Source organism: Triticum dicoccoides, chromosome 6B, assembly GCF_002162155.2.
Source record: "Triticum dicoccoides isolate Atlit2015 ecotype Zavitan chromosome 6B, WEW_v2.0, whole genome shotgun sequence".
Lineage (NCBI taxonomy): Eukaryota > Viridiplantae > Streptophyta > Magnoliopsida > Poales > Poaceae > Triticum > Triticum dicoccoides.
In genome coordinates this window covers 17,187,047-17,197,144 of record NC_041391.1, presented here as the reverse complement: position 1 = coordinate 17,197,144, position 10,098 = coordinate 17,187,047, and the positions used below count along the sequence as shown (strand labels likewise).

General features: G+C 44.1%; 1 protein-coding gene and 1 long non-coding RNA gene across 7 annotated transcripts; both read left to right on the top strand.

Annotated features, from left to right (window-relative positions):
• The first annotated feature begins 533 nt into the window (after positions 1-533).
• LOC119323341 (transcription termination factor MTERF4, chloroplastic-like) lies at positions 534-6,484 on the top strand. Of its 6 annotated transcripts, none has more exons than XM_037596975.1 (2): positions 534-1,978; positions 3,432-6,484. In XM_037596975.1, exon 1 carries the CDS (start codon positions 632-634, stop codon positions 1,763-1,765), a length of 1,134 nt encoding a protein of 377 aa, XP_037452872.1. In that variant the 5' UTR covers positions 534-631; the 3' UTR covers positions 1,766-1,978; positions 3,432-6,484. The 6 variants fall into 6 exon arrangements, with proteins under 6 accessions (XP_037452872.1, XP_037452869.1, XP_037452873.1 ...); XM_037596972.1 differs by having other exon boundaries at positions 534-3,595; positions 4,581-6,484; XM_037596976.1 differs by having other exon boundaries at positions 534-4,721; positions 5,864-6,484.
• Positions 6,485-7,856: 1,372 nt separating this feature from the next.
• LOC119324610 lies at positions 7,857-8,651 on the top strand. The gene is made up of 2 exons (XR_005157052.1): positions 7,857-8,115; positions 8,328-8,651. It is a non-coding gene; the product is annotated as an uncharacterized LOC119324610 (long non-coding RNA).
• Positions 8,652-10,098: the final 1,447 nt, after the last annotated feature.

Genomic DNA, 10,098 nt, shown 5'->3' with positions numbered 1-10,098 from the left:
CTTCACTAAACGATATTTTGGGCACATAGTTCACCAGTTCCTCACTAAGAGAACTGGTCCAAACAGGACGATAAGAAATGAATACACATTTCAATGGATACTTTCTTCATCTTCTTATGTTCATTGCCATCACTTTTTCCCTTCTCTATTGACTTCTCTTGCCTACACGCTTTTTTCCTTCTCTGCTTCCTGATGAAGAAATTTGGACATTGCATCCTCTGTAATCTCATTTCTAGCAATCAGTGTGCCAACAGCCAATGGATCTCTCTTGATCATAAATAGACCAATGTATTCTTCTTCGCAGAACCAAAACTTGCATTTTTTTTGTTAGCAAATCAAAACTAAAACTTGCAACCTTTCTGCATTATAATATTTATTTATATGAGCAAAACAAGCGTGTGGGCCACGTGCCAGGTACGGCCCGGTTAGATATGTGCCGGGCCAGGCCCACCACGGGCATGTGGCCTCGGGCCAGGTTTGCACGAGACTGGACTGGGTTCCAGATCAGACCAGACCACCGTGGAAATCTTCTCCACGGCATTCGATCCCCACTCCCGCATCGTTCGATCCCCTCTCCCTCGCCGCCGCCGCCGCCGCCGCCGCCGCCGGCCGGCGCGCCAGCATCGCTGCCATGCTCCGCCTCCGGGGCTGCATCCTCCCCCGCCTCCTCTCATCTCCCGCCACCTCCCTCCACCGCCTCCTCTCCGCGGCCGTTTCTCCGAGCCCTCCTAGCTTCGCCGTGGAGGAGTACCTCGTCGCCACCTGCGGCCTCACCCCAGCGCAGGCCCGCAAGGCCTCCCCCAAGCTCTCCCACCTCAAGTCCCCGGCCAACCCCGACGCCGTGCTCGCCTTCCTCGCCGGCCTCGGCCTCTCCGCCGCCGACCTCGCCACCGCCGTCCGCAAGGACCCCAGGTTGCTCTGCGCGGGCGTGGAGACAACCCTGGCCCCCAATGTCGCGGAGCTCACCGGCCTGGGTCTCTCGCCTTCTGAGATCGCGCGCCTCGTCTCGATCACCGGCACCACTTTCCGCTGCAAATCCATCGTCTCCGGACTGCACTACTGCTTGCCCCTCTTCGGCTCCTCAGAGAACCTCCTTCGGGTCCTCAAGAGTGGCTCCGTTCTCGGGTCTGACCTCCAACGGGTGATCAAGCCCAATGTCGCCTTCCTGAGGGAGTGCAGGCTAGGTGCTTGCGATATTGCCAAGCTCTACGTATTTCGGCCATCGCCGCTCAGCATCAGCACCGAACGCATCCGGACAGCAGTGGCGCGTGTTGACGGTCTTGGTGTATCCCGTGGATCTCCCATGTTCAAGCATGCGCTACAAGCTGTTGCATTCCTCACCGAGGAGAAAATCACCGCCAATGTAGAGCACTTGAAGAAAGCGTTCAGGTGGTCGGATGCCGAGGTGGGCATTGCTGTTTCTAAGGCTCCATCGTTGCTGACGAAGAATAAGGAATCGCTGCAGCGCAGGTCCGAGTTCCTCATCTCTGAGCTGGGGTTGGAACCCGCATACATTGCTTATCGTCCGGCAATGCTCACTTACAGCTTGGAGGGCCGGATCAGACCCCGGTACTATGTCGTAAAGTTTCTCAAGGAAAATGGATTGCTCAAGCGTGACCCGAGCTACTTTACTGTTTTCAAGGAGTCCGGGAAGGCATTCAACAAGATGTTCATACACCCTCATAAGGAAGCTGCACCACACCTTGAAAAAGACTACGATGCTGCTTGCAAAGGGGAGGTGCCCACTAATTTCAGATTCACATAAGCCAAGAACGGGCTCTGATGTAACTGTGTGCTGGTTGTCCGCTGCTGTATGTCTGTTAGATGCTGGGTTGGTGGTTGTTAACGAGTGATGAAGCTGATAATTTGATCCCTGGATACTGATATTTAATGTCACCACTCAGCCGAGAAGAAACCATGGATTGGTTATGAACTTTTTCGTCCTCATTCATGTTTTAAACACATGTATTGAAACTAAGTAAGTGTGAGATCAGGCCATTCTGTAATGCACTAAAATTTCAGTTTTCAAGTTAATTGCCTGTGCATTGAGATAATGAGCCAAGGTAAGGTCTCCTTCATTGTGGGTAATGTATTCCTAATGTTCTATTTCTGTTTTTGCAATTCATAGTGGATAATTTGAGGGTAAATCTGGTGCCCTTCCCAAATCTAGGTAAATAGTCTTTTTGGCATGGTCAATTCACCTGGCTTTAGCTTAACCTATTTATTAGTTATGGTTTCATATAAAAATCATTTTGGTTTGCTCATATGCAGATTCATAGAGATCCGTCTTTGCTTTAACTAACGAACTAAAGATAGACTTGTTCATTCAACTATAGAAAGCGTCTACAAGTGAGTTCTCCTTTAATTGGATCAGAGGTAATGGTTTGGAGCCATCGGTCATCTTGTTTATTGAGACAATGAAGAAGCACTTGCTGCTAGTGATATTATTGAGACAAAGGAGCACTAATTTTGTACTGGTGTGTATTGTGTTCATGCTCTGCATCATGGCCATAAATCATGTGTTTACTGTGGATGGCAGCTATAGATTTTTTTTGTTCATTATCGTGTTTTGATCTTATGGGCAATTCAGCTAGTTCGTGTCTCTTCCTTGTATAACCAAGCTACCTCTTCTTCAATTTGGCTAAACCGAGTGCTTAATTTATTACTTTGGTCAGTGTGATTGTGAATATAGGCACCAAACAGTTGGTATCATGTACTATATCCATACTCTGAATACATGGTCTGAATATCTGCAGATACTGCAGGTTCTTAATTACTCCCCCCTAGTAATCTGTTTGTTCGAAATGCCGCACATAATCTGCTAGCCTTTTGGGACAGATTACTTCCAGCTGACCACATGATCTGTACTTGAGAAAGATATCATTGAAGTTCAGTGACAGATAGTGTCGTTATGATTTTCGCAAGGAAAAATTAAGTCGTGGTAGGAAAAGAAAAAAAGCCAGATGGGATGTCATGTAGTATAGAGTCTTGCAGAATTTCAAATATAGGAATAGTGTGTACCTCAGTTTACAAACCAACCTGTGCGAGGATGGTGCACATTTATTTGTTCCTGATTTGAGGCTGTAGAAGTTGGAAGAAATGAGATGTTAGGTGTGTATGCTTACTGTAAAGCAAAAGGGATGGTTCATGCTATACTGGCGAAGAGATGTGATTTAAAGATCAGTTGTGTGTCCCTTCTCTAGTGCTTGTTGAAATTATAGAATCAAGATTAATGGAATGTAGGCGAGGTGAACAGGTCGATGGATGAAGTGACTTACCACCAGGTGAGAAGATGTGGAGTTCTTCCTCGGGCAAAAAGTGGCTGGGCAATAGGAGCATACTGATTTACTGAATGTGGATGGTGCTTTCTTTCTTCCAGGTGAAGATGTGCTAAAACTGCATGTTGATGGTGCCTTTTCTTCTTCTTTCAGGAAACGAGAGGAACCATGGCGGCAATGGCTTTGCTGTACTATACATGATTCTGAAGGCTCTGTTAGTTGATGGTGGCCTGAAGCTTCAGTGACAAGTACGGCCTGATGATGGCATGAGTTCTAATCAGGGAAGCTCCTACTTTTCTCTTTTCTGAATCTTGCAAGTTAAGTAATCCTTCTAGTATTGTATACTATAGATTTGAATAATCCTTCTAGCATCTGGTGCTTTCATCAATTTTGTACATTTTGTTGGATCTTCACTTGGATGTAAACAATTTGAACGAGTCACACATGCATGTAAACAGTAAGTGGTACGTAAATTTTGTACTCTGAACTCTGAATTTGAATCAGAGCTGAAAATTAGCCCTGAATCTTTCAGACTTCATGTGTGAACTCTGAAACCTATTATACCCAAGTCAAGTGTGAAGCTATATATATAGTACTCCCTCCGTCCCATAATATAAGAGCGTGTTTTCGACACTAGTGTAGTGTCAAAAACGGTCTTATATTATGGACAGAGGGAGTAGTAAGTATGTGTTTAAAAATCTTTCAGGATCCAAGTTAACTCGAATCAGAGCTGAAAAATAGAGATCTTACAACAAAGTTTTTTAACTGTTCCTTTTCCCCAACAGTGGCATGTTCCATTTTTGGCTGCAAGCCTGCAAGAACCTAATATGGCCAACTTCTAGTGTTATTTGCTTCAGATGCTTCAAAGCCACAACTATTTTATCAGTATTTTCCATTATCATAGCGGCATCTGTATGACGCGAGCTCTTACGCTTTCAGAACATTGGGACTGGGCTTAACTAATTATGTCGAGAAATCACTTATCTTAAACTACATCAGTGATTAGAGGACTTTGAGCGAAAAGTTCTTGTGTCTTTATCATAAATGTCCAACTTAGACAGTTTCACTGAAAGTATTGAAGGCATGTGATGAAATCCAAGTGCAAATGCTATCTGATTTGCATCATTCTTATTTCTGCAATCTATTTCTCCAACATTTATTCGTATTCATTTAGAGTAGACAATAATATAATCCACTAGTGAACTTACTGCATGAAGGCAATATGCTGACAGTTGATAATAAAATACTCCAACTCCAGAATTAATCCGAAAATTATAACAATTATCTACATGTATGGAGCAGAGATGAAAAACTTGCGGAAGAGGCCATGATGAGCAATCGACCTGACGAGGACCAGGAGAAAAAGAAGAGCAGCAATTGGGGGATGGTCAAAGAGGAGAGCCTAATGATAACACCAGTGTTTCTGTCTCCAGATCAAACTCGGTAAGGCTGTTTACCAACTGAACTTGACACAAAGAGGAGAGATTCAGGGGATTGAACATGACTACAAGTTGATGAGTCTATGTATTATGTAAACTGGGGTTGGGTTTGAAGATGACAGGCATGGTGCCACGTACGGGGATTCGGTTGAACTAAACATTCAGAGAGAAGAGCATCACAAGATATTAGATGCCGCAGGGAATGTACCTTAGCTATGGCTCCTAAAAACAACGCGGCATTCCATCGTGGAGTGAGGCAGCCTGAACAAACCACAAGTTGAGTGAACAATCGATTCGATGTGGTATGATTTTCCTACTCTGAACTCTGAATTTAAACCGGAGCCCAAAGTGAGCTCTGGGACTCTGAAATTTTCAGACTTGATGATGGTTGAGCTCTGAAACTTGTTACACCCAAGTCGAGTGTCATTGATGCTACCTACTGTAGGTTTCTATTAAATCTTACAATTGAACGAGTCATGCATGTGCGTAACAATCAGTTTGTGTCCTGTAAATTATGCACTCTCAGCTCTAAATATTCTTTCAGACCTGATTTAATTAGTGAACTCTGACTTAATTGTTAACTTGAGTCACAACTCAGAATCACTAGCAAGTACATGAGTCAAGTACGTAAAATATTAAGAGTAATGTGTGTCATTTTTTTTAGATGACAACAGTTTGTATCCTGTAACAAAGTATTTGTCGCCTCTGTTTAAGTAAGTGAACGAATGAATTGGGGCCAAAAGGTAATACACAAGCATTCTGTTCTAGAAAAAATAATTGATGTGAGTGTTCTCAATTTTTTTTTTCAAGTGCACTAGGGTCTTTATTAAAACTCCGCAATGCTTGGGATACAAATGATGTCTGGTAAGAACCATAGCCACAAGTTGGGACCAACTGGCAGATAAACAACTTTTTTCTATACAATCGCACGGAGTTTTATTAAACCATCATGATGTTTATATGGACGAAAGGAAGTCCATTGGGCTGACGCTGACCTAACTAAACATCGGGGCCAGCCCTTAAAGATAACGCATGCTTTGCTAAATTGTGAGCTTTCAAATTGGAGCTCCTAAATTCATGAAATATGTTACATGAAATTAAAACATCTGAATGTTGCTTGATCTCCTGAATAATTGGTCCATATAGGTAGCAGCACTTCCAGCTTAATTTCATCGACAACCACCTTTGCAATCAGAGGCGACATGTATATGCTGCAAGTTGAGATCCCAGATTACTTTTTTTTGGAGGGGTGAAGATCCTTCCAGATTACTTGGGATTTCTGGTGTGACTACTAAAAGGCTTCAAGGCCCACTAAGCCTAAGCCTCACACGCTGGGCTAGAAAGGCTTCAAGAACCAAGATTAATGAAATGCAGGCAAGGGCGGATCGGCAGACGAAGTACTTAATTACCACCGGCTGAGAAGATGCCGACTTTTCCTCAAGAGAAAAAAGGGGCTGGGCTATAGAAGCATATTGATTTACTGAATGTGGATGGTGTTTTGTTCTCCTTCTAACAGGAAAGGAGACAAATCATGGCGGCTACAGCTTTGCTGTACTATACTGAAGGCTCTGTTAGTTTATGATATGATGTCCTGTAGTTTCAGTGACAAGTATGGCCTGATGATGGGTGGTGTGAGTTTTATTCAGGGAAGTTCCTACTTCTCTCTTTTGAATTTTGCAAAGTAAAGTAATCCTTCTAGTGTTGTACTTCAGATTTGAATAAACTTGCAGCATCCGGTGCTTTAATCAAATTGTACATTTTGTTGGATCTTCATATGTATGTAAGAAATTTGAATTAATGCAAACTTGAATCTTGAATCAGAGCTGAATGTTAACTTTGAATCTTGGAGACTCCATGTAAATTTTGTAGTCTGAACTTGAATTTGAACAAGAGCCGAACGTTAAGTTTGAATCTTGCAGACACCATGTGTGATCTCTGAAACTTATTATACCCAATTCAAGTGTGAAGCTATAGTAATTGACCAAAACATCTATGAGGAGGCAAGTTAACTCAAATAAGAGCATGCTTTATACTCGTATTTGGCTGACATAAGCTAATTAATATGGCTAAATACGAGGCAATAGAATGGATCTTAAGCAAGAACTCTCTCGTCCGTGATTCATTTATTCATCTCTACTCCATAGAGATAACTGTTCTAATTTGTGGGCTTATTATAGAGGTGGTATTCTATCTACTGTCTACACCTAGCCTTCTTATGTTCAAGGCGTGGTTCTGTCACCAAATTTGGTCCTAATTTATTTAGACAAGTCGAAAAATATGTTTTCTTAAGATATTGACTATTTAAATTACATTTGTAGCCCGCGCATTGAACGGGCCAATTTGCCAGTTACAAAGAATGGCAGGTAGTTAAAGCTTGTACTTTTGGCAACAGATAAGATTTAACATAGTACTCCCTCCGTTTCTAAATATTTGTCTTTTTAGAGATTTCAAATGGCTACCACATATGGATGTATATAGACATATCTTAGAGTGTAGATTCACTCATTTTGCTTCGTATGTAGTCACTTGTTGAAATCTCTAGAAAGACAAATATTTAGGAACGGAGGGAGTAGTACATGCATGTTTATTACTGAACTGTTGCGTTCTTCATCGCGCACTGGTGCCTTGATGAGCATAGTAGCTACTCGCAGCAGTTTTGTCTCATCGTGCTCTCAACTGAGCACAAGTGTCCTCTTTCCTGGTGTCTCCTACTCCCTAATACTTTTAATTTCACATCCTCCACTTCTAGTCTTGCCCTCTCACCTCCCATTGTTCTTATCAGTGGTAGATTGTTGAGCATGCTGCTACTTGGCGTGGTATATATGCATGCCCATATGTGGATGGTATCAAGTAGGTTGGTGGGTATGTGCTTTATTTTCCATCGATGCCATCATTTTGTAAAGTAGTACATGTACCTAGGACGAGAGGGTCGTTTTGGTGCTCGGGCTCAGCTGCACCCGAAATCTGAGCCACTAGCAGGTGCATCGGGATGGACGAAAGAGTGTCAAACGCGTCAGGGTTGGAGCGGCGGAAAATGAGGATACGCTCGATATACGGCTTTGCACAGTGCGTACAGGTGGGCCACTTTCGTAGCTGGCGGTGTCCGTCCGTGAGTGTTGGGTCCTGAGCCGTGGCCCCACGCCGTAAGCCCAAGTAGCCCAGCTCGATGGTCGAAGCTGAGCCGTCTTATCTACTGCGTGGGCTTGGCAAGGGAGAGAATACAGTAGTTAGACCGAGAAGTGGGTGATGCTCGCGAGCATGGCGGCGGCGGCGACGGCGGCTACGGCCCCTTCCGGCGGAGTCTGCAGGCGAGTGCCGCCGGGGGAAAGATGCCTCGCTGACCCAGTCTGCGCAATCCACTGGGAAGATGAATCCCGAAGCCCCTGATGGACGAATAGGTAATCCAGTCAACTTTTGTTTGTTCGAATCCTGTTGTGCGTGGCCATCCTATAGATGCTTGAAATCCTCAGGGTTAGTTCGTATAGTCGATTTTATGATTGGTCCCATGTGTTTGGCTGGTTTGTGCCGTCTGTTCTGCGTGCTCAAATATGGGTGTTAGGTGAATTTTGGAAAACTGTTGATAGTTGATAGAACTTCCTGGGTAATTCAGGTTGTGCTTCAGTAGTGCACCACCAGACCAGACGCCGTGTGCCTCGCGGATGAGTGCGGTTGAACAATCTATCCACAAATTTCCAGAAGAACCTATGAAAAGAGTGGTGAAACCTGATATTGGGTTGAGTTTTTACTCGTTAGGTGACGCTTATGGCTTACAATTTGTATTCTTTGGTGTGTTGTCTGATCTCTGCTGGACGCTTATCCATCCATGTATTAAGTGTTTATTGTTTTAAACATTTGTAATGATCCCAGGTTGGGATATACGTATTATATATCTAGTTATTAGTGACCTGAATAAAAACAGAGACTTAAGCTTTCAGGTGAACTGGTTGTGTATTTTGCTTGGGCGCTGTGGTCGGTCTGTGAGTTTTGTTGGCGATTTTGCAGCTGGTGGATTGGTTTATGTATTTTGCTGGCCTGCGTGAGGTTGGCCGCGTGGAGTGGGAGAACATGTGGTGCATCTAGTTAGTAAGCCTACGGTCTCGGTTAATGTGATGTAATTCAAAAGTGGAACAGCTAGCTGCTCCGGCTTGAACAGGCTTGTTGGTTGCAGAGCGGTTGTGCGTGTCCATGGCTCCGGTGGCTATTGGTGGCGAAGCAAGTGACATGACTACGACCACGCAATGAAAGGTCAACGCCGCAGAAGGGGCACTGGATCATGGGAAGAAGTGCATCATTTGGCACTGGGGCGGGGCGGAGGAAGACGAGCACGCAAAGATGGTTCGTTTGAGTACGAGCAGTCGGCGGCTAAAGGAGGTGGGGCGAGGGAACGAGTGGACAGGCCATGCAGATGGAGATGGCTCAGGATAGCGCAGGAAAAAAGGAGGGCCGTGCGAGGCGGTATGTTCCAGCCGAGCGGTGAGGTCGCACACGTAATAAATAAGGCGATGGCCCACTTCTTTTTCTATATCACGTACGCTATGAATACCGGGTGGAATACTACTTACGGCGGGAATCCGCATGTGACTGGATGGCCAAGATATCAGGTGCATCTGAGCTCGGGCTCAGAAACGAATTTTCGATGTACCTAGCTTTTTTTTTGCGGGAAGATGTACCTAGCTATGTGAAAGCGACTTCGGTTTACACGATGTATGTAACATAACTGTGATGGTTAGATAGAGATAGACTCTTCTTCAGGGCCACATCAGATACTTCAGGTCTTCAGACATTATTTATAGGAAATGTAGTTCTCTAAACCTTTTGCAAAACCCTATTACAGACTTTCTGCAAAAAAAATCCTGAGCATCTTGATTCTGCTGACCAACCATATATAATACTCTCTCCATTTTATTTTATAGTGTGTATGATTTTTTCTCTCAGAATCTGAAATGTAGTGCGCATTTGTAGCAGATTGCTCATTTGGACAAAAGTTACCCCTGCTACAGTCACAAGACATGCAGTAGCACTAGGCACATGGGTAAAGACAAACTATGCAAAAAGGGCTATTTTAGTCCAAATAAGAATGAAGGGAGTAGTGAGTATCACCGTATCACCATGTTTTCTTTCTTCCTCGACCGCATAAATTAATGAAATTTGTAGCAATGATGTTGTCCGTCATATGGACGAACTAAGTTGTCCTCCTAACACAGTGCGACGGAGAAGCCTATAAGGCGTTGAGCTGCAAGCTGCTAGTCTAGAACACGGTCTCCCGTGCCCGGTTTTTTGGAGTAATGCTACATTCACAAATCCTTACAGAGGTTTTTCAAGGTCATTATGACTTGGCAAATGGTGATTGGGTTAAGGGAGAGGGAGGGCCCCCACCCACT

Coding starts and splice junctions, on each gene's coding strand:
- LOC119323341 (XM_037596975.1), top strand. CDS start 632: ATGCTCCGCCTCCGGGGCTGCATCCTCCCCCGCCTCCTCTCATCTCCC.